Here is a 23,931-nt window from a genome sequence, read left to right on the forward strand (position 1 = left end):
CAACATCTTTAGTGCAGAAAATTTTCTTGTAAAGCACAAAAAAACAAAAATAGATTTTTGTAGCAGGGTGTATTAGTGCACATAAATACCGATGTATATCTAAAAACGAGTATAAATAATACTCAGCAGCTCCTACAAAGTAATTATAAGTCTTAAAATTGAGGAATAGCCTCTAATAAAAAGTAATTGTTGTCATAGAATTTTTTGACTTGACATCAATTGCCTTTTAGATCAAATTACTTTGTGGAGGAACAGTGAATGCGCGAAGTGTTAAATAACACTGTGTAAAACAAAATTTTGAATTTTAGAAGTCGCTCCCGGCGTCTTCTTGTTGTGAAAATTAAAAAACTGTATTGTTGCATGTATTTTTTACCATGAGACTTTTTAGGGAATAAAGTAAATATGAGTGAATAATCGAATGGTTTGATTAATTGGCCAATGTCGAGATTGAATGATGCTTTAAATATATAAGTACTAGCTGTACCCGGCGCGCGTATCTACGCCAACAAGAAAAAGAAAGAAAATTTAAGAAAAAAAATCAGTACACAAATTTTCAATTCATTCGAAACCATTTTATTGATTTTGTTTATTACGAAAAAATTGTGACATTACAAAGTTTAGTTTCAATTCGATGTTTATTGAAGCGGTGTGCGATACACAATATCTCTTGTTTTTCCCTCTGGTGCATAGACGAATAAATCAGAAGGTTTTCCGACACGTGAGCAAGCCACATAGAGCTGTCCATGTGAGAAGCATGGATTCTCCAAATTTAATCCACACACTTGTAGGATTGCTCTTGTGCTTTGTTAATAGTCATTGCGAAGGCGAGTCGCACCGGGAACTGTAAACGTTTGAATTCGATTGGCATATCTGTCGGGATCATTGGGATACGTGCCAACAGTACGTCTTCACCTTTGAATTTTCCAGTCAAAATTATTGCCTCGATAACATTGTTCATCATTTTCTTGACTGAGAGTCTGCTTCCGTTGCAAAGTCGTGGTGGATTAATGTTTCGAAGAAGAATGATGGGTACGCCAATTTTCAATTTAAGAACATGTGGCGACATGCCTGGCAAATCAAGCGAGTTCAAGAATTCAGTTGGATAGTTGACAGCTTCGGCTTGATTCTCCACAGTATCGATGCGCTTATACATATGTTGTCGTTTCACTCTGTGTTCCATGCTGAATGGTGAAGTTGATGGTATTTACATCGATGTTTTTGGCTGCTAATGTAGCATGCGTACTTAGCCACTGAAGGTTTTTGTAGTTTTGTGCAATGTTTGGGAAAGGGTTTTTTCCTCGTTGCTTTCTGTGATCTTACAGAAGTTTGCTGGTAGGGTGATACATTGTGTCGATTCATCAAATTCCATTCGCCCATTTCCAATATCCAATAATTGTTTTGCAAAATTCCCAGCCGATGCATCCCGTTGTAGTTGTACACGCATGTTAGTTTTCAAAGTCAATTTCTGTAAATGACGCCATAGAATTGATGATTTAAGACATACATTAAGTTCATCAGCGGGTGTTGAACGTGGTATAATGGGCAGTGTTTGTCGAAAATCACCAGACAATAAAATGAGTGCGCCACCGAAGATCCGCCTGTTTCCTCTGAAATCTCAAGCGCTTCCAATGCTTTCTTGTGAGACGTTGTACATTTATTCCATATGATAATTTGACACGTTTGGGGTACTTTTCCCATTCCAGAGTTTTGCTGAACGTTGCATGTTGGTGCCTCAGTGGTTTGCAAATTTTTTGCAACGGCAGTTTCAATGCTGAATGCGCTTTTCGGCCACCATTTAAAAGAGTTGCCGCAATTCCAGATGATCCAATAGCCAGTGAAATATTATTTTGTGATCGTATGGTTGCCAAAATTAGTGAAAGAAGAAAAGTTTTGGCTGTACCACCGCGCGCATCTTAGATAGAAGCATTCTTTATTGTTCGGACGATCAGTGTACAGACGACACAATGCATCACTGGAATTATTATTATTATTAGAAGGCCATTACGCACTGCGACCAGAGCTGATCTATTGTGAAAGGCCTATTTTTGTAACCCTAGAGTTGTAGGCTTTTTAAAAATTTTAGCACAATTTCGGGTTTGTTGTTCCAAAGATTTCATGGAGATACTACGATACCACCAAGGGGATGAAGTCTCTGTCTGCCCAACGCAGGACATTCACAAAGCACATGTTCTGAGCTTTCTATGTCCATTTCGCAAAAGCGGTATATATTGGTCTCAGATAGACCAATATTATTTAGATGATACCTTAGGCTGCAGTGACCTCTAAGATATCCTGTTAAAAGACGCAGATCTACTCTGCTTAGTGAGAGCTTGTTAAATATTCCTTTGTTGGGACTTAGGAATAGTTTGGCTTGACGCTGACCGGCACAGTTTAGCCAGTGGACAGCAAGTTTTCTTTCTTCCTATTTCCTAAGGAATTCATTAATGTGGCCTTTTGTGAGTCCACAGAAAGGCTCAAGACCAGTAAGTTGCATATTTCCTCCTTGTTTTGCAAGGTCATGTCCCGGAATACAGCCTAGTGTTACTATGTTGAGGTTCCTTAACTTGTTGAGAAGGTTTAGGCAATCATTTAACAATTTGGAAGTGATAGTTGTTGATAGAAGGGCTTTTAGAGCCACTTGGCTATCTGAAAGTATGTAGATGTGAGTACCTTCCATTTTCCTGCTAAGGCATTCTCTCACACATATTTCGATGGCATGTATTTCTGCTTGGAATATTGTTGGGTAGAATCCCATCGGAATCGATTTTTTGAATTTAGGCCCATTGATTCCTGCCCCTGTTCTACCATTTTCCAATTTGGACCCATCAGTAAACCATAGCTGGGAGCCAGGTTTGAAAGTGATAGAGTAAGTTCTCCAGTCTGTTCGTTCATTAATTATAACTTGGAAGTTCCTGAAGAGTATTGGTTTGGGTGATAGTATATCGTCCTCATGAAGAATGGGACTATGTAGGAAGTCTTCTAAGATCTTTAAATGTCCTTTCGTATCCCCACTTTTAAGTTCAGATATACCGTTTAATCTTAAGGCACTCGAGCGAGCTTCCCTTTCAATTAAGATTGGAAGCGGTGGTATGTTCAGGAGCACACCCAATGTATCCGTGGGACATGTTTTCATAGCCCCTGTAATACCAACACATATCAGGCGATGCAGTTTGTTTAATTCACTGGAATATGACATTATTTATGACAATCGGTAGAACGGGGCAGAAGTTGCAACTCTGCAGCGCCGCCTGGTGGCGAGTGGCATCAATGAGCATATTCTACAAACCTTCGCCGTGGAAAAATACATATATGTACGAATTTTTATAATAATCGGTCCAGTAGTTTTTGAGTTCATCGATGACATACAGACAAACATTCATTTTTATATATAAGAAGAAAGATAATAAAAAACACAACTTAAATCGACTTAGCACGTTTTTCTGTCAGACACTAAATGGCTTGCTTTTCTCAAAATGATTAATCAATTAAACATTCATAGCCGTAGCGTGAGTAAGCATCTTAATAGAAGTTCAATAAAACACTAAAGTTTTTTATGATAAATCAGAATTTATAGGCCTTGACGTAAAACCTATTAAAACCCCATGAGCTGTTATACAAGTCCACAGTTCTTTTTTGGTTTTTTGGCTTAATAAATTTGTTTATTTTCACATTTGCTCCATAGCTTTTGGGCTATTTGTGTGGGCGGTAGGAGGTGCAGAATAACAGTAATGATAATTACAATTTATGTGAAATTCATGAGACGTGCTAACGTGTAATTTCAATAACATATTTATGAGCATCTAATTATACAAACTGTACGTACAGTTGTATATAATTAAGTACGTATTTAACATAGACTTGTGCAGGGAGCTCAAAGTGAAATTAAAATTAAATCCATCTTATGAATGGGATTTCATTATATATTTATTGATACAACTATTTACGAAGATGAGGTTCGACAATTTGTGAATAAAAAGAAAATATGTAATATTCTTCAGATATTCTCCCCAAGCACATTTAGAGCTGTCGATTATTTTTGTAAAATTGTCGACGACATTTAGGCTCAATAGAGAATGTGTCTTTGATCTTTGTTCTTCAAAGCTTCAATTGCTTCTGCTTTATTCCCGTAAATCCTATTTTTGAAGTTGGTCTCACCGAAAATAGTCCAAAGGCGATAAAATGGGAGATCTTGGCAACCAAATTGCTACAGAACGTCGTGAAAGTATTCTTCCAAGGTATTTATCTTACAACAAATCGAATATTTCGGCGGTTGTGTGCTGCAGCGTTGTGTCGAAACCACATTATCAGTATCCATACCATCAATAATAGACAAAAAAAGAGTAGTTAAACAAACCGTGAAAAGTTTTGTTGCTGAGAAAGTTTCTTAATATAACCACATCTGCTCAGACAACGGCAAATTATTTAGCGAACGGTGCAAAGTGTTCGTGTGAAGAGAGAGAATAGCTGATTACCCACAGGTATGAGCAAACCACCCAACAACATGCCGAATGAGTCTCCGGGCACATGCGGAGAATCGAAGGAAAAGAGCGATACGATCAATCCTTTTCTGAGACGAGCGAGAATCACTCGCTCACCTGTGAGAAAACAAATACTCACTCCTAAGCAAGAGCGCGCTGAAAAGCGCCAATGCGAGCATAAAACTCCAGACATGGAAAAAAGCGACACGCAACAGCAGAAGGAAGAGGAAAGGGAGCAAGCGACAAAGCGAGAATCAGACGGGGAGTCGCTATGTGTGATGGGAGACAAAATAAAAGAGCTCATTAGTATGATGGAAGTGCAGAGGCATATCAACATTCCAATGAAAGACGTGGTGAGTGAAATAAAGAGGCAGTATCAGAAAGCATTAGACATGTACAGCATATCTAAGCCACCCATTGTGCGCGCCAATCAAAGCACACAAACCGACAAAATGGAGAACGATCGCAAAAAGCAAGCAAAGCCCGCACGGCTGCCAATAGCGGGCGGAATGCGCCCAGTTTGCCGCAGCAAATAGCAAAGTGCATCCGCTTAGAATCGCCGAGAGGACCAACAGGGGCCAGGCCCAAAGAGCAATAACACTACTTCAACCAACCAAAAGAGGTAGTTGCTGTAAAGAAAGAAAGCGTGGCAGCAGTAGACATGAATGCGCCCCTAGGCGTGGAGGGCACCCAATCACGTGCAGGCTGGTCAACAGTGGTCAAACGTAAGACCAAAACCACGCAAAAAATACCAACGAAACCTAACGAATTGGTCCTGAAAAAAGTCGGTGAACTCTCATACGCCGAAATGCTAAAAAAAATTAAATCGCAACCTGAGCTCAAGGAACTGAGCCATATAGTAAAGGGCATCAGAAAGACGGCGAAGGACGAATTATTATTCAAACTAAAGCGGCAAGCTGGTCCAGCTACTGAGAAGCTCAAGGCAGCAATAGAAAGCGTCCTTGGCGAAAGTGCACAGGTTCGCTCTCTAACACAAGAAACAGTCATACAAATACAAGATATTGATGAAGTGACGTCCAGAGAAGAAGTGGAAGATGGAGGATGAGGATTTCATACTCAAATCATATTTGGCTGAAAAATCACAACCAGCGATTGTTCGTGAGCTCGAGCATCTTAAAGTAAATAAAGTTTTGGTTTATCGCACCATTACTTGTCGCAATGATACTGGTAGCATCGCGAAACGCCATGGAGATGGTTATCAAAAGACTGCAACGTCACGGGAAATGGTTCAAAAAGTGAAAAGCGACTTGAGCGCAATCCGACGAAGTGCCATAAGCCGTATGATCCTACCAAAGCGGCAACAAGTCAGACTTGAGAGAGCGAAGTAGTTGCTTTGCTTGGCCGAAAGCGGTCAATTTCCGATCATTGCGTTTTTTGACGAGACAATTTTTCAAATTGAGCAATTCGTAAACTTCCAAAACGATGGGAGTTTTTCTTTAGGCCATTTTGGAGAGGAAGGTCTGAACTAAAAGATTCACCAGTCTCGGGGCGCTGAAAACAGAAATTGTCCGCTAGTGGGCCAAAATACCTACAAGTCGCATTCGGGTAGCGTGCGATTCGTTTCTGGACCGTGTTAAGGCCATACTCAAGGCAAATGGTGGTCATATGGAGCAAAAGTAAATTGATTCTTAATTTTGTATTATTTTCACACATTTTTCACTTTTAATTGAATAAAAGTAATTTTCCAAACAAAATTTATGCCCTTTTTAATTGATTACACTTCAACCGGCCGGACCCTGTATATAGTTATATAACATATCTCGAAATGTTGGCGGTACGCACTTTTCTAGCTCTACTTAAATTGAGCAGCGATAAGCCAAACAGTTTAAATTTTTACTCTGGCCTCTATTGGGGGGCTATAATGATTTAATTATTTTAAACGACTCTCGAGCAAATTCGAAATTTTTTTTGGTTATTTGTCGATTTTCCACTTAATACCTCTCAACAGATATGCTAACAAAATGGCCCCTTAAAAAAAAATAAATAAAAATAAAAATAATAAAAAAAAACATCCGGGCAATAGATAATTTATGCATTCCAAAAATGATAGAAAAGCTGTCGCCACTCGGCAAGCAATGGCAAACTTCCGAGTGTATTTCCGCCATGAGAAAGCTCCTCACAAAAAGCCCTCTGTCATTCGGAGGCGGCATTGAAGCTCTAGGTTCCTTCATTTATGGAAACACAACAAGACGCGCATCACAAATAAGAGGAGGAGGGTGGCCAAACACCCAACAGAGGGTTTAGCGTCAATTCATATATAGCGCCAATATATATATTAGGCCGGGTCGATTTGTGGGGAGGCAAAAAAATCGCCCATTGCTCTGTGAAAATCATATTCTAGGGATCAAAATAAGAAACTTTGCCGAAGTAACCATACCTCTGAAACGAATTCTGATGTCCCCCAATTTGGGTCGAACTTTTTAGTTTCTTTTCTCATGTAAAGGCCAAAAATGGTGATATTTTGAAATGATTGTATGGGGAACCCCCCAGGGGAGTTCCAGGGGGTGTGCCACTGGCATGGGTGGATCGGCCGTCCAAAGTTAGTGGGGGTCGGTCATACATTTGGACTCGATTGGAGCACTCTAAATGGGTCAAAAAGGGATTTTTCGTTCGACCCAAATTGGGGGACATCAGAATTCGTTTTAGAGGTATGGTTCCTTCGGCAAAGTTTCTTAGTTTGATCCCTAGAATACGATTTTCTCAGAGCAATGAGCGATTTTTAAATCGACCCGCCCTAATATATATGTATATATGAATATTCAAGCAAATATTATAAGAGGCTTAACAGTTCTCCGAAGATGCTCAATTATTCGCATGAAATTATAAATATTTTTTAAGTTGAATCAGCGAAGCGAAACAGTAAATGATTCATTGCTTCATAATATTCACATATCGAATTTAAAATTGCAAATCGCGCGAAATACTAGTATTGAATAACCGTAACGCTAAAAACAGCTAACTAATTGTAATTGCAATGAGCTCATACAGCTCGGCAATGCTGCGCATCATTTTCCATTTTCAGCACTGAAATCCAGCCGATAAAGCCATAGAACTCATATTTGAAATTTCACTACGTATTTGGTTAGTCTGATGGAATTCGCATCTCCCAACACCTGATGGGTGGTGGGTGGTGGGTGTGTTGACTGCTGTCATACACTCTTTATAATAAGCACTTATTCACTGTGCAATTCACACACACACACACACGCAAACCGATATGCCCAAGCACTCACCTCTCACGATTGTTGCGGTACGATGGCGCAAACGATGCGGACAGACATTTAAATTCGCTTTCGAACAGACAGCGCTCAGCGCATTCACGTCGCGTGACCAGCGTCGCTATTGTCTTCTTTCCCTGAAACACCAGACTCGTACCGGGAATTTTTGTAAGTGTCCATTTGCGTTGTTTGCACACTTCGGGCACTATAAAATCAATACAGAGAGCAGAAAAAACAAAAAAAGTTGAAAGTGCAAATAAACAGTGATTTCAAGTTAATGTGGAAAATAAGCTGTTAAAACTGGTATTTGCCACCCACCCTTCAGACAGGTTTTCTCATAGAACAGCGCCTCAGCATCCGCCACCAATGGCAGTTCATTGGCTATGGCCTGATAGCGTTGCGAACGCTCAAAATACGAATAACCATAGCACTCGTTTGTGTCCAATAGATGAACGTAGGCCATACAATCGCTATCCTCATTACACATCCGCCAACAAATGGCGCTCGCTGTATCGCTGGCAATTGCCGGATTCTGGCTTTGGCCATCTGTCGCACCCACTATGCTGTAACCTTCACGCCTGTGGCGATTGCGATCCTTAAAATTGTATGCTGGTGAGTAGATGAGGTTTTGTGCGGTTAGATATTCCAGTGGCGGCCGGAAGCCAACAATTTTCTGTAGATGCATTTGATAAAGTGGACATTTGAGTAGGAGGGCATCTGAAAATAGGCAGGTAAAAGAGAGATGTGTTTGTATTTATTTGAAAGTAGTAAAAAAGCTTATGGCGCAGTTGTTCGCTTTAAGTTAAAATTAAAGTAAATTTGTTAGGCAGATAGGTATGTGCAAGAAAAAATCTTATATTTAGTTCAAGCGAGTACGAGAAATCAATATAATTATTGGCCTTCGCAGACGTTATTGACATCGTTGGTCGGTGGAATCTAAAGCAAAACTTTGAAAAAGTCGAAAGAGAAATCAAACAGACTGAATTCATTGTAAAAAAAACACTAAGGTGAAGAATCAGAAAAATCTATCTGCATATGGTTCAAGCAGCTCATTAATTCCGGGTATCCTCTGGGTAGCTTCCGAACATCCGTTTGAAAGCGAACTAATGTGAGAAGGCGAAGCAACACAAGATATCTGCCTGTGCGCTGGGTTTGGGAACTATATATATATATAATTGGCGCGTACACCCTTTTTGGGTGTTTGGCCGAGCTCCTCCTCCTATTTGTGGTGTGAGTCTTAATGTTGTTCCACAAATGGAGGGACCTACAGTTTCAAGCCGACTCCGAACGGCAGATATTTTTATGAGGAGCTTTTTCATGGCAGAAATACACTCGGAGGTTTGCCATTGCCTGCCGGGAACTGCCACGTAAAAATTCGCCCCCAATGAAAACGAAAACAAAGCCTCGGGTGAAGCTATTGGGTATGGGAATAAGTTTCCGTCCTTTCTTAGCCAAAGTTACGAATTATCTAAACTATTAAATAATACATGATATTATGTGAAGTCTGTGCCATTGGAATCTACAACTTTAGTCCATCTTTCAGGAAGCCCACGGATTCCTCTGCCGAAAAATTTGAGTTCTTTAAGTTGATCCATTCATTGAGCCAGTTTGCGATGCTCTCGTAAGAAGTGAACCGCTCTTCAATAAGGGCTGACTGCATTGATCGGAATAGATGGTAATCCGAAGGTTCCATGTCTGGGGAATATGGCAGATGAGGCAAGATTTCCCAGTTCAGTCACTCTAAATATTTCTAAATACATATTTCTGGACCGATTTAGCAACGTGTTGCCTGGCGTTGTCATGCAGCAAAATCAGTTTGTCATGTGTACCGTACCATTCCGCCCGCTTTTCTTTGAGAGCTCGACTCAAACGCATTTGTTGCAGTCGGTAACGATCACCAGTGATGGTTTCAGATGGTTTAAGGAGTTCATAATTGATGCCATCCTTTTCATCCCATCAGATGCACAACATAACTTTTGAAGCATGAATACTTTTTTTCGCTGTCGATGTACCTGGTTCACCTGGCAGGCTCCAACATCTTCGACGCTTAGGGTTAACAAAATAGATCCATTTTTCCTCGCCAGTGACGATGCGATACAGAAAACCCTTTCTTTTCTGCCGTTCAAGAAGCATCTCACACGTCACCAAACGTCTCTCGATATTCCTCCCCTTCGATTGATGTAGCACCCAGTTACATGCTTTCAAAACCATTCCCATCGCGTGCAAACGTTTACTGACGGTTGATCTGTCTACATTCAACTCTTTAGACACATCATCACGAGTTCGACATGCGTCTTCATCCAATAATTGTTGTAGTTGAGTATCTTCGATTTTTTTCGGTGCCTCTTTGCGATCTTTATTACTCACGTCGAAATTGCCACATTGGAAGTGTCGAAACCACTCTTTACAAGTTGTATTAGATGGAGAGAGATCACCGTAAATATTGATCAATATACGACACGTTTCAGCTGCACTTTTCTTTAAGAGGTAATAATGAAGCATGGCTTGTCGGAAATCGGGACGAATGTAGACATTTTAGACAAGTCAGATAAAGAAGGATCTTTACGCTTCAAACGAATGTCACTACTGCGATCGAGACCTCACATATATATCTTCAAATCACCAGTATATTACTAGAGCGAACACAGAAAAAGTATCAGCAGCGACACCTCTTTTACGAGGGCGGAGACTTATTCCCATACCCAATACTTATACTGATGACGACCATTGTGAACGAACTAAGGATTACGGTTTGAAGGCATACACCTGAAATGTCCGCTCCCTTAATGGGGAAGATAACTTTGCGGGCTGGTTGATATCCTCGTAAGAGCAAAATCTGACATCACTGCCATTGATGAGATGCAATGGGCGGGGCAAGGCATGAAAAACATTGGACCTTGCGCCGCCTACTATAGCTGCCATGTAAAGGAGCGCAAATTCAGTGTTCAATTTATGGTGGGAGAGAGATTTCGCTGTCAAAGTCCCAGTCGCAGAAAGTCTAAGTATGTACGTATTACTTATGAGTTTTGGTCGAAGGCTAGTTTCTTGTTCTCAAGAAGAAGCTTTACAAAAAACCTTCTGGAATTCCGAGATGTCGCAAAACTGGTGTCACGTGTGACATTAAGACATGCCACTTAAATCGAAGAAGAAGCTGAGTAAGAATCTTCTCGAAATAATGTGTGAAGGAGGCACTCATATGCGCAGGGCTATTTACTTTTTTAGATGGCTGTACTTTAACTTCGATGGCAGTACAACAGTATCGCGGTTTTGACCGAGCACACATTGCGACATCTTGCTTCGTTCGCTGCTTGCAATTGGTGCCACCGAGTGCCACACTTCATCTTCCCAAGGTAAATTAGATCTTTTACTTCCTTGCCGTCCACCAGTGGGTTCCCTCTCGAAGTACTGCCGTGGGGGGCATTTTTGTTCATCTTTGAAACATGACCAAGCCAGCGCAGCCACTATGCCCACATCCCGGTGTAGCTCATGCAGCTTGCTGTTCCATCGAATAAGCGAAGAGAACCACAGATTTTTCTGAGAATTTTTCTCTTGAACACTCCGAGTACTCTCTCATCAGTTGTCGTCATCGTCTAAGCTTTTGCGCCATAGGTATACAAGGACGGTTTAGTCTCTAGACTGACGTCGTTCTGGCTCTTAACACTGGTAGCTAGATAAATAAAGTCCTTCAGCACTTCAAGTTCGTGGTTGCCAACAGTGAAGTATTGTCCAAGATGCGAGGACTCTTTGTATGTTAACAGCATGCACTTTATTTCACGTTCGCTCACCGCAAGATCCACTTTTTCAGCTTCCTTTTCCAGACTGGTGTACGCTGAATCTAAGGCGCGGTTGTTCAGGTCGAATTATTTTTCAGCATGAATAGTTTTTCTCAGTAGGAGATTAAAGAAATCACACGAAAGGGAATCGCCTTGTCTGAAGCCTCGGTATCGAACGGCTCCGAGAGGTCCTTTTCGATCCTCACGGAGACTACCCTAGTGCTCAGCGTCATTTTACACACTCGTATAAGTTTTGCGGGGATACCAAAGTCACACACAGCGGCGTAGAGGCAGTTCCTCTTTTGAGCTGACAAAAATTACATTTGGTTGGAAGCATTTAATGTGTATTAGTAAGACCGCGTTCACACAGGGCAACTTTTATTGCTTCAACTTTACAACACTGCTCTGTCAACACCCGTCCGTTTTCGTTCTTCTGAATGTAGTTGCTGGCCGCAGACTAAAAACTAACAATTGCGAAGTGTGTGAACACGACGCGAACAACAAAAGAGAACTCGCAAAGTTGAATCAACAAAGGTTGCCGCGCCAACAAAGGTTGGTCGCAAAGGACCCGCGGTCTAATGAAACTTACCCAATGCCAAATGAGAGAGAGAGTTGGCAGCATTAAAAATAGTGAGTTATACCAGTTTTATAAGGTATAACTATAGTGGCGAACCATCACCTATAACTTTGTTGTTGCTTTCATATGCAAATTTTCGTCAAGCGAGTAGAGAAGTGTCGAATCGAAGGCATCATGTTCTATATTGCTTAAACGAAATATTCCCTGGATTTGAGATTCATTAGAAAACCCTTTGGGTAGCATTCATAACTTTTTAAATAATTTGGCCATCTATGTACTCCATTTCTTAACTTACGTGTAACCGGGATGTCATCGGAACTTATTTTTAGAGCACTCGCTTTCCCTTTCAAAGTGCATACCGCATCTAAGATCTGGTTTTAGAGGAATTCGATAGATTCTGAAACTATTTGCAGGCAGCTAAGCTTTGTAGTAAAGCTGTCGGATTTATTTTGCAATCTTCTGTCAACTACCAAGTTTTCCAGTAATTGTTTTCTATTGGTCCTGTGCAGTCCCTCATTATTTCTCTCTTACTCTCCGTTTTTTTGTTTTTATCTAAAAATTTAAGTTGACGATCCCATAAATCTCAAGAGTGATCAAATATTGATTCGGGTCGCGCCACTAATACTTTCTATAGTATTTATGTTTCGGATTCGATAGATGTTAATATCTTCCGCATTCTAACATTTTCGCTACAACGAGGAATAATTCGATCCGATTTTAAGCCTTCTATAGCACGAATTTGTTACTTCCTCGGTCAATTCGTCAGTTATTGCATGTATCTTGAAGTGATATTTTGTCGTTGTATTTGTGCAAAAGATTTATGTCTAGATTAGGATTGCGCTTGAACTGAGACTTAATGTCTGACATTTTGCATATGGCAGGTGAGTATTTCAGCCAATTACGAATAAGTGGCTTTCGGGAGCAAAATAAAGGGTTTTCGAAAAGTAGGTGTTGTTTTGGAATGTATTGCACTATCGAGAGATGATTAACGATTTTTTATGGCCGAAATTTGATGGTATTGATCCGGAAAACGTCTATTTTTAAGAAGACGGCGCTTCGTGCCACACAGGCAACGAAACCATTGATGTTTTACGGGAAAAGTGTTCAGACCGTGTTATCTCTCGCCGGGGTGATCACAATTGGCCGCCGAGATCTTGTGATTTAACAGCTTGTGACCTTTTTCTTTGGGGCCACGTGAAAGGGAAGGTCTACGCCAACAGCCCAGGGTCGATGTAAGACCTCAAAGATGGAATTGGTGAGGCTATCGATGACATAGGGCAGCCACTTTGCAATGCGGTTATGGAAAATTTCATGAAAAGGATACGGTCCTGTATTGTGGTCATTTGCCTGATGTTACATATTTTCCACTATTAAAGGTGTACCTTCCTCTTTATAATGAAATAAACATCCGATCATTTATATTAAAAAATAGCATTTTTCTTTGAATATCAAAATAACATCCTTATTGGAAAACCCTTTATAAATATCTTGGTAACTGAAAATAAAGATTCCTATCACTGAAAATTATTATTATTTTTTTTTATTTAGTAAGAAAGTGATTCAAAAACCAAATTGGAAGATTAATTTTGCTCCACCTTTTTCAATAATTCAAATATTTTTGAGGTGCTGAATCTGTGTTAAGAATATTCCAGCCTAAAAACACAAAAACATGATTTTTGACTATATTTGAGGTTATGTAACATGTCGAGCTGGCACTGTTCTGAGCTCATATATGGATTCAATAAATACAATAAGTGTAATCTGGTTCATGGCCCAAAATTTGTGTCGACCTATGTGCTTCAAATGTCGCTAAATGTCATAAATTTTTCAAGTTCAAAAAGCAACATTTTTCTATTTATTTTATTATACACCTTTAAAACTCCCATCAAAACCCTATTTGTATGTGTATATGGTATGTGTGCGTGGTGTGTGCATGTATGTGTGTTTACCAGTATAAACTACCTTTGACCTTGAAACACTTTGAATTTGTGAGTTCGTTTAAAACTTTAATTGACAAATAAAGACAGTTGCTTGCGTGTCTAGAAAATTTATTCAAACATTTTACGATGTAAATATTTAGTTGAAAAGTACTGAGATTGCACACACATGCACATTAGGGTGACTCAGCAAGAAAAGTTGCGGGCTTTTCTCTGGAATTGTAAAATTGATTATATAGGTATTAACACTTGCGGCAAGATATTTCGTAGCGTAGCGTCGTTCTTTTATGGGCTTTTTCAGTTTCGGGATGAAGAAAAAGTCACAGGGGACCAGATCTGTGGAATACGGTGGCATCATTAGTGTGTTGTTTTTGGCCAAAAACTCGCGCACAAGCAACGCTGTGTGAGCAGGGGCGTCATCGTGATGCAGGACCAATTTTTGTTCTTCCACAAATCCGGCCGTTTCTGGCGGATTGTTTCGCGCAAATTGCGCCTAACTTGCAGGTAATATTCCTTATTGACCGTTTTACCCTATGGCAAGAACACATGACGCACAACGTCCGCGCAATCGAAGAGAACGGTAAGCAAAACTTTTACATTCGACCGAACTTGGCGCGCTTTTTCTGGTCTTGGTTCGTGTGGCAGTTTTCATTGAGATGATTGAGCGTTGGTTTCCACGTCATAACCATAAACCCACGATTCGTCACCAGTTTTGACACTCTGGACCAAATTTGGGTCGTCGCGGACTGAGTCCAACATCTCATTAGAAATATTCATGCGATGCTGCTTTTGGTCGAAATTGAGCAGATTTTGGTACGAATTTGAAAAAAATCGAATGGCACGATCCAATCGATATGTCTAGATCAGCAACTTCTCTAACGCTCATTCGGCGATTGGCCAATACCATTTTCTTCACTTCAATCAATTTTTTCGTCTGCTGCTGAAGTGCTCGGGCGTCCGGCACGCCTTTCGTCGTTCACATCTTCTCGGCCTTCTAAGAACATTTTGTACCACCGATAAACGTTGCTTTGGTCCAAAGTAGCTTCTCCGTATGACACAGTCAACATTCGGAATGCATCCGCGCACTTAATTTCGTTTTTTACACAAAATTTGATACAGGTTCTTTGATCCATCTTTTTGCATAGGTAAAAATCGAACACGAGCCGAAACACGTCCAAGCAAAGCAGCTGTCAACAATTAACTGAACATTGAAAATGGCCGAACTCGTCGGCATGAGTGAGAGACATGAGTACCAACACATCGCTACAAAAAAATCGAAATTCGAATATACGAAAATTCGTGATACTTTTTGAACAACCTCGTATGTACTTAAGTGACATACTAGCTCCCTAAAAGGATTGCTTTATTTTTTAACAAATTAATTTTGGGTATAAAATTGTGTCCCATCGTATGGCTGCTTGCAGTTTTTTAGCCTTTTTAAAATCATTTTTAACTGGAAAATCTCTGTCAAATAAAAAGCAAATCGGGGTGTTGTAAGAGTCGAGTGTGAATTTGAAGTACACCCAAAAGAATGGAAAGAAAAGAAAGAAACTATACTTAGAATGAAACACTAATGTAGTCAGACAAAAAAAATCGGTTTCGAATTTTTGGTTTCTTACTCTGCTCGGCGGCCGCCGTAGCCGAATGGGTTGGTGTGCGACTACCATTCGGAATTCGGAGAAAATGTAGGTTCGCCAATACACAGGGTCCAGTACTCGAAGTGTAACCAATTAAAGGGGCCATAAAATTATTTTTACTCAATTCAAAGGAAAAAATGTGTGAAAATACTACAAAATTAAGAATCAATTTACTTTTGCTCGATATGACCACTTTTGCCTTGACTACCTTGAAACAGTCCAGAAACAAATCGCAATGGACAATGGTTTTTTTCAGCGCCTCGAAACTGGTGAATCTTTTAGTTCAGACCTAGTTTTGGATCCAAAGAGGATTCGGTTCTGCTGAAATTGAGAGCCATTGTGTGGACGTTATAAAGTTCGGAACGTTGTTTTTTAGCCATTCTTGGTTCACTTGAGTTTTGTGAGACGGTGCCGAGTCTGTTGAGACGTCCATGCTCTGTCCCCAAAGTGTTTGTCTACCCACGGCTTCAAAGCAACCTCCAGAATACTTTCCGGATAGTATTTCGCATTTACCTTGTCGCCGGGCTTGATGAAAACGATTGGAGAGCGCCCATCTGCGGTTACAGCGGCCCAAACCATTACCTGTGGCGGGTGTTTTCTCCTGGTGGCCAATCGATGACTCAAATTCTCGTATGAACGGTCCTAAATCCTAACGTTTTGGGAGTTTACGAATTACTCAATTTGAAAAACTCCTACGCTTTCTCAAGCCTGACTTGTTGCTGCTTTGGTGTGAGATCATGCGTTTGGATATTGTAATGTTTCACTTTGAGATAATTTTTCAGTATGCAGCGGATGCTACGGTGAGATATTTTCAGTTCTTTCGCCATATGATTGTCACTTCGTCGGGGATCTCACTCAAGCCGCTTCTTCACTTCTCGAACCATTTCACGTGTCGTTACAGTCTTTTGATAACCACCTCCATGACTTTTCGCGATGCTACCAGTATCGTTGTAAGGAGTGATGGTGCGATGAACAAAAACTTGATTTACTTCAAGGTGCTCGAGCTCACGAACAATCGCTGGATGTGATTTTCCAGCCAAATATAATGCAAAATGCTTCTGCGCGCTTGTAAAAAATAATCTTTGCCCGTGTATCAGCTGCAGAGCGGTCTGAAGTCGGTTACACTTCGACTGTCCGCCCCTGTATACTCTACTCGTAATACTTGGTATAACTAGAGTTATTTTATGTATAACACAAATACCTTATATCACTTAGCTGTTAATAAAATAAAGACATTTGACTTCCTCAGCACAGAAGGAGAATGTAATTTAATAAAAAAAAAAATTATGTAGCAGTTTAATTATCAATTTGTCTTATGTAGGTAGGTAAGTAGAAGTGGCATTTGGTATTCAAATCAACTCACTTTGCCCATTGTCGATACATTTTTATACCACAGTCGCAGTTTACCTGCTACTCCTCGTTAAACTATTTTGTTTTAAGTGCAAACCCATTGATCTGGCTGACATTTATATCCTTAAGGTTATCAGTATCATTCAAGAACTATGAGCCAGAGTATCTAAACTTAGTGGTAGGCTATTCAGGAGAGTGGCAGATAAGATGCCTAACAGATTCCAAAGGCCAAATTCTGACGTTACACGTCAGACTATCAACGCATCTTATGTTGGCTGAAGTGACAATGTTACTTGCACCACACAGGTTGTAGGTTGAGACTTAGCGCGCTCAGAGTAGCATGTGCGTACAGAACAGTATTTGATGATGCCATCAGCGTTATAGCGAGTAAAGTGCCCCTCGATATACGAGCAGAAGAACTTAAGCGACTGTATCACTCACGTGGGCACAAACCAACATCTGGAGATAAAATAACCGAGCACGATAGCAAAGTGGCAAAGTAGATGGGATCACTCATCTACAGGACGATGGACGTATAAGTTGATTCCTAAACTAAATGAATTGATAAGCAGAAAGCACTGCGAAACGGATTACTATCTAATCCGAATCCTCAGCAGACCAGGTCTCTTGCGTACCTCCACCGTTTTCATCTAGCAAGATAATTCGACCTGCCCAGAGTGACACAGTGAAAATGAGAGTGCAGAACACGTGACTTTTCACTGCGCCAGATTTTATGAAGAGCACTTCGAGCTCGCAAAAGTCCTCGGCGTCGTCCCCACACCAGAAAACCTTCTAACGCAAATGCTGAACTCGAAAGAGAAATGGGAAACAGTAAAACAGTTTGCAGCAAGGATATAAATAAAACTGTGAAACTTAGAATGGGAGCCCAAAGCGAAAGCAAAGCGAATGCGACCGATATAGAATACTCAAGAGATGCCTAGAGGCACCGCCCAAAGGAGCCATTTTGAAACAGATCTCCTGCGAGGATGACTGTATTCACGAACAGACGACAAACACGAATGCGTGAGGTAAAGCCTCAAGACGAACCAAAACAGACGACAAGTCTATATTGAGTAACGATATTGCAATTTTCCGATGCCCCATTGGTGACAAACACAAAGCGGGAGCATGCCCCACATACCACTGGTGTGACGGCACCTTTGATGATGTTTCTGAAATTCTCGATTTTAACCTCCTCTGAAAAACAAAAAAAAAGGTTGAGAAGGGTGTACTTACAATCTCCATATCAAGAGAGAGGAGAGTGCATGCGGAAATATTCCACCCTCTCTTTAAGAGATGCCGGGATTTGCAAGGAATCATGGATCTAGTGACAACCCCGTCAAGGGATCTAGGTAATTGCCTGTTAGCTATCAGAATAAATTAAGATTTCTTTAAAGGTAGTCACATTTTTGCTTAACCAGAATACTACCTCATTCATGGCAATAATTTCAGTATAGGAGAATAGGTCTGTTAACAGTCCTATACAACCTATGGCCTTTTAGTTTCTAGCAGATTTCTCGACTTAAAAACAAAGTAGTGGAACATTTCTGGCTAACGAAGGGATGTGCGGTTGAAATAAACAACGCAATAAATTTTTCATTTTGGTAACTTTAGTTCTAATATTTTCAGGCCTATTTCTATGAGTCCATCGCTAAAATCTTTACGAACAAGAATTTTTACTGAATGGATATTCTCTCGGACTACGCAATAAAATTTACATTGTAGCAAAAACACTTTGCTAACTATGTTCTCAGTAAATTTTTTTTATGTTTAAAAGTTGAAACAGCTACCTGCATACCTAGACATACATTCTGTCTAAAAAGTTCCGAGAATTGTTCAATAAATCGCAAAATAATTGTTTTTTTCTTCAAAATTTATTTTGTTGCCTTCAAAGTGGGCTCCATTCGAAGCAATACACATAAGCCAACGATTAGTCCTGCCATTAAAGCACCTTTTAAGTACGTTTGAAGAGATTTTCTTCAGCTCCTTCAGCGAATTCTCCTTCATGGCCTCTATCTGAGACTCAAAGAGGCGTCCGCGGTGTGGCAATTTAAGTTTTGGGAAAAGAAAAAAGTCATAGGGGCTAGATTCGGTGTATAATACGGCGGTTGTTCGATGATATTTTTTTTGTCAAAAAAGCAATCAGCATGGATAAACGATGGGTCCGAATTCACTTGCTCAAGCATGTCTTCGCCTTCAGCCACCTTCTTCCGATGAATTTTTGAAAGAAATTCAACTCTCTTCGAACGAGTCGAGCAGCCACTCGTCTCTTGCCCAATTAATGGCGTAAAATGCTGCGAATTGATTCGTGAGACACGCTGAGGTCACGAGCTAACTCCTCCAAACTTAAATGATGGGTTGTCCACCACCATTTCCTTGACTTTGTCGATGTTTTCATCCGTTGAAGACGTTGATGGGCGACCAGATCGGGGCAAATCTTACACGACTTCTCGGCCTTTTGCAAAAGCCTTATACCACTCATAGACCCGTGTTTTTAATAAAGCACCCTCGTCATTGGCTTTCTGCAACATTTTCTACGATTCGGCATACGAAATCCCGTTCAAAGCACGAAATTGAAGACAAATTTTTTGTTCGATTTTTTATCCACACTGAAAATCGCAGAGCACACCTGCGGTTAACTTATATAATTAAATGCCAAAAACAAGCTAATTGACAGCTCACGCTCAAATTCTGCGACACTATAGAGGACAGTTGTGCCAACATTCCAGCAGCGCGTAACGCTCGCTTCTTAAACGAACAATTCCCGATATTGTTTTGACAGAATATACTCGCCAATAGAGGTTACATTCTAAGCAGATCCAACAATAAGTATGCTTTTATAAATATCTCGACTTCAGTACCACCTATTCAATCAAAATCAGTTCAGGGGATATGTAGTATATAGGCAATGCACACACAAAAACACATACATACCTTCAATCTTCTATAAGTAGATAAACATACATAGATAACAGTCACGAGCTCAGTGATTCTGTACGCAGCATCAATCTTGGCAAACATGAAGCCATCGTACCTCCAACACGTACGAGCCACGTACAGACTTGGCGCCATGCGAGTTGCCAGTGCCTATCGCACTGTTTCAGATGACGTAATCCATGTGATAACAGGAATGGTGCCCATCAACCTTCTCGCGGTTGAGATGTATAGGTTACATAACACCATTGGGCAGAAATCGTCGAGCGTGGTTAAAAGAGAAGAAAGGCTGCGAACAATTGAAGAATGACAGGTACGGTGGAAGCAATCCGAGAAAGGTAGGTGGACCTTTGAACTGATTCCAAACATTGCGATATGGATTAAGCAAACACACGGAGAAATTGATTTTTGTATCACACACACACTGGACACGGTTGCTTCAAAGCATCCCTACACTGGTTCCATCTTGAGAACGATCCGTACTGCCCGCAGTGCTCTGAAGAACAAGAAACGGCGAGTTGTTCCAATGCCTGCGGTTCATTAATGAGCGAAATATGCTAGAGAAAGCGTTTGCTGAAAACGTAAGTGACACAAATCTTATCCCACAAAGATACTATATGTGCGAAAACGAAGAAAACTGGAAAATTACATACGTAGTGGCCGCAAAAATCATGAAGAACCTTCAATAAGCGAAATATGCACGTAGGTCCCTAGGAAGAGCTCCTTAACCCAATGTACAAAACAGAATGACAATAACAGACGATTGAGTACTACTTAACGGTGAAGTTCCAGGGGGACATCCCGTAGGATTTGAGGTGGGCTTAGTCGGGGTAAAGTCCCACACCATAGCTTCGGCCATATGCTTTTGATGCTTCCCCTCCTCCGCAAAAAAAAAAATAAACATTTATGTAAGTATGTATGTATTTATGTGTGCATGTGCGCATGTGTGTATGTATGGTATGCACATATGCCTGCGTATGCTTACATGTCATTTTGTGGTATTGAACATTAATTCTGCATGCAACTGATAACTAAATAACTAATAATGCCAAATAAATAAAAAGCCAATAAATTTGTCGCTAAAAGCTGGCGATTTCATTTAACACACATTTCAAATAAAATCAAATCAAAACTTACGGCAGTTGATTTGCAACGATTGCAGGCAGCAAAGCAGCAGTGCTGTGGCGAGCAGGCTCTTCAAAGGCTGTGAGAATTTCAGCAGAACCAGTTGTGGCATTGGTGGCAATGACGATTTGGGCATTTTGTTGTTTACAGTAGATGTGGGTGTTTTACATGAATTATTATTGTTATACATATGACAATTTACGGTAGTTGCGCATGTATTTATGTAAGTGCCAGGCAGCTTAACAGAATTCTGCTTTCCGTTTAAATAATATTGACTAATGATTGAACGAAACTGATTGACGTCGATGCCAATAATGATTTGCAAATATAGCAACACAAACTCATATACACGTATGTGTATATTGCATATGCAATCAGAATTTCACAAACTTACAAACACATTTGCAATAATGCTACAATAACACTAAACTTAAAGGGTTCGCTAGTATTTGTAAAATTTCGCCCAAATGCCTACTAACCCGTATATGTTTGCACTTATGTTCGTATGTATGCATATGTATATGAATATGTGTATGTGAGTAGGCGAATTTGGCACAATTAGCACTTTTGATGCATACAATACTCGTAAATATGTATCACCGCGCACCACACACTCAGATATGTATTTAGATTACGTGCAATGCAGATTTTGTAGGCACTCGAATTATGTTAGCACGTTTGGTGAATTTTGTTGTTGCATAAAATTGTTTCCAACGCCGTTGTTTGGAATTTTGTGCTTGCACATACACACATACATATGTACGTGTGTATTATTTTGCAAGTGTTTGCGATCAGTTTGTAATTTGTAGTGATTTTATAATTATTTTAAATAAATTCCGCAGAGAATTAGCTTTAGCTAAATTATTGTGATTATAAACACTTGAGGATTAATTAAATACGTACTTAGGTATGCATGGGTGATTGTATTTATTATTGTATTTATTACATAATAGTTCAAGTTTATTAATTTTTATTGTGGAATTTTCGAGTGCACTGCCGATGTTAAAAGGGCACATCTGCCATTCGGCGGGAGTGGCATGAAAGTGTTGGGCTCTTTATTTGTAGGGGAAAAAATTAAATAAAAACAAATATTTAGGGGAAATTTGTACAGCTGGAGAACCTTTGAATGTTTAGTAGTCGAATTAGAGGGTGAACGATCCATTTTTGTTGATGCAAGTTCAGGCAGCTCAAGTTAGGACAAATATTTGACCAAATCCATGAAAGGTTAATGAACGAACGATTGCTCAGTAGTGCCACTCGGGCTTAGAAAGGCTCTGGGTATCCCAACTTGACATGTACTAAATATACGAGGGTTGCTACTAATATTTCGGGTACCCCAACTTGAGTTGTTTAAAATATACGAGGGTTGCTATTTATATTTCGGGTATCCCAACTTGGAATGTTGTAAATATACGAGGGCTGCTAAATATATTACGGGTACCCCAACTTGACATGCATTAAATATACGAGGGTTGCTACTCATATTTCGGTTATCCCAACTTGACATGTGGAACATATACGAGGGTTCCTATTTATATTTCGTGCATCCTAACTTGATATGTATTAAATATGCGAGGGTTGCTACTCATATTTCGGGTATCCCAACTTAACAAGTGGAAAATATACGAGAGTTGCTAATTATATTACGGGTACCCGAACTTGACAAGCATAAAATATGCGAGGGTTGCTATTCATATTTCGTGTATCCCAACTTGACATGTGGAACATATTGGAGGGTTCCTATTTATATTTCTGGTATCCCAACTTGATATGTATTAAATATACGAGGGTTGCTTTTCATATTTCGTCTATCCCAACTTGAGATTTTGAAAATATACGAGGGTTGCTACATATATTTCGTCTATCCCAACTTGAGATTTTGAAAATATACGAGGGTTGCTACATATATTACGGGTATCCCAACTTGACATACATAAAATATACGAGGGTTGCTATTCATATTTCGGGTATCTCAACTTGACATGTGGAAAGTATACAAGGGTTGTTACTTATATTTCTGGTATCCCAACTTGAAATATGAAATATACGAGGGTTGCTATTCATATTTCGTCTATCCCAACTTGAGATTTTGAAAATATACGAGGGTTGCTACATATATTACGGGTATCCCAACTTGACATACATAAAATATACGAGGGTTGCTATTCATATTTCGTGTATCTCAACTTGACATGTGGAAAATATACAAGGGTTGTTACTTATATTTCTGTCTACTCGCCCTTAGGAAAGCTCTGAGTATCCCAACTTGGCATGTGAAAAACATACGAGGGTAAGCATTTATATTTCTAACCAAAAATGGCAAAACGAACATTCTTGGGCGAAAATGGTTTTACTGTTTTTCAAAATATTCGCCATGATGATCAATGCTGGGTTACTTTTGCATTCGCTTTAAACCGCTTTTCGAAACATTTTGACCAGCTGCGTTTCCAGGGTATTTATAAATTTCGGGAATTCAACGCGACACATATTTTGTATCACTAAGTGATCATGAAAAATCTTAATGAAGTTCGTCAAACTCGTTTTAATGCCCAAAGGAACCTCAATCTCACTGTACTGACTTAAAAAGTGTTAGTTTTATTCGTCGAGAGAGGACTTTACTGCTCAATTGCCGATTTAGTGTATTAGGGCCTGTACTATATGTGCTGTACACAGCTGATATTCCCTTGCCTGCAAGTATCGACATGATAGCAACTTTTGCAGATAACACCGTCCTATTGGCAACTCATAAAACCTTAGAAGCAGCAACAAACAAGTTACAACAGACTTTGAGGAAAACACTAACATGGTTTAATGCTTGGGGTATACAAATCAATAGTGGTAAAACAATTCATGTAGTTTATTCTAACAAGAAAGTAGGACA

General features: G+C 39.9%; 1 protein-coding gene across 5 annotated transcripts in view; it reads right to left on the bottom strand.

Annotated features, from left to right (window-relative positions):
• Positions 1–23,931, bottom strand: part of LOC128855704 (uncharacterized) — a 39,414-nt gene that overhangs the window by 12,014 nt on the left and 3,469 nt on the right. For 2 of the 5 annotated variants that reach the window (XM_054090838.1, XM_054090841.1), the window contains exons 2-4: positions 21,063–21,325; positions 8,036–8,434; positions 7,733–7,922 (exon numbers count right to left, since the gene is read on the bottom strand). In XM_054090838.1, the coding sequence (XP_053946813.1) occupies positions 7,733–7,922; positions 8,036–8,434; positions 21,063–21,240 (767 nt within the window). In that variant the 5' untranslated portion in view covers positions 21,241–21,325. Of the gene's footprint in view, positions 1–7,732; positions 7,923–8,035; positions 8,435–21,062; positions 21,907–23,931 lie in introns of all 5 variants that reach the window. The other 3 variants (XM_054090840.1, XM_054090839.1, XM_054090836.1) reach the window with 2 other exon arrangements.

The sequence above is a fragment of the Anastrepha ludens genome, chromosome 2 (genome assembly GCF_028408465.1).
Source record: "Anastrepha ludens isolate Willacy chromosome 2, idAnaLude1.1, whole genome shotgun sequence".
Classification (NCBI taxonomy): domain Eukaryota; kingdom Metazoa; phylum Arthropoda; class Insecta; order Diptera; family Tephritidae; genus Anastrepha; species Anastrepha ludens.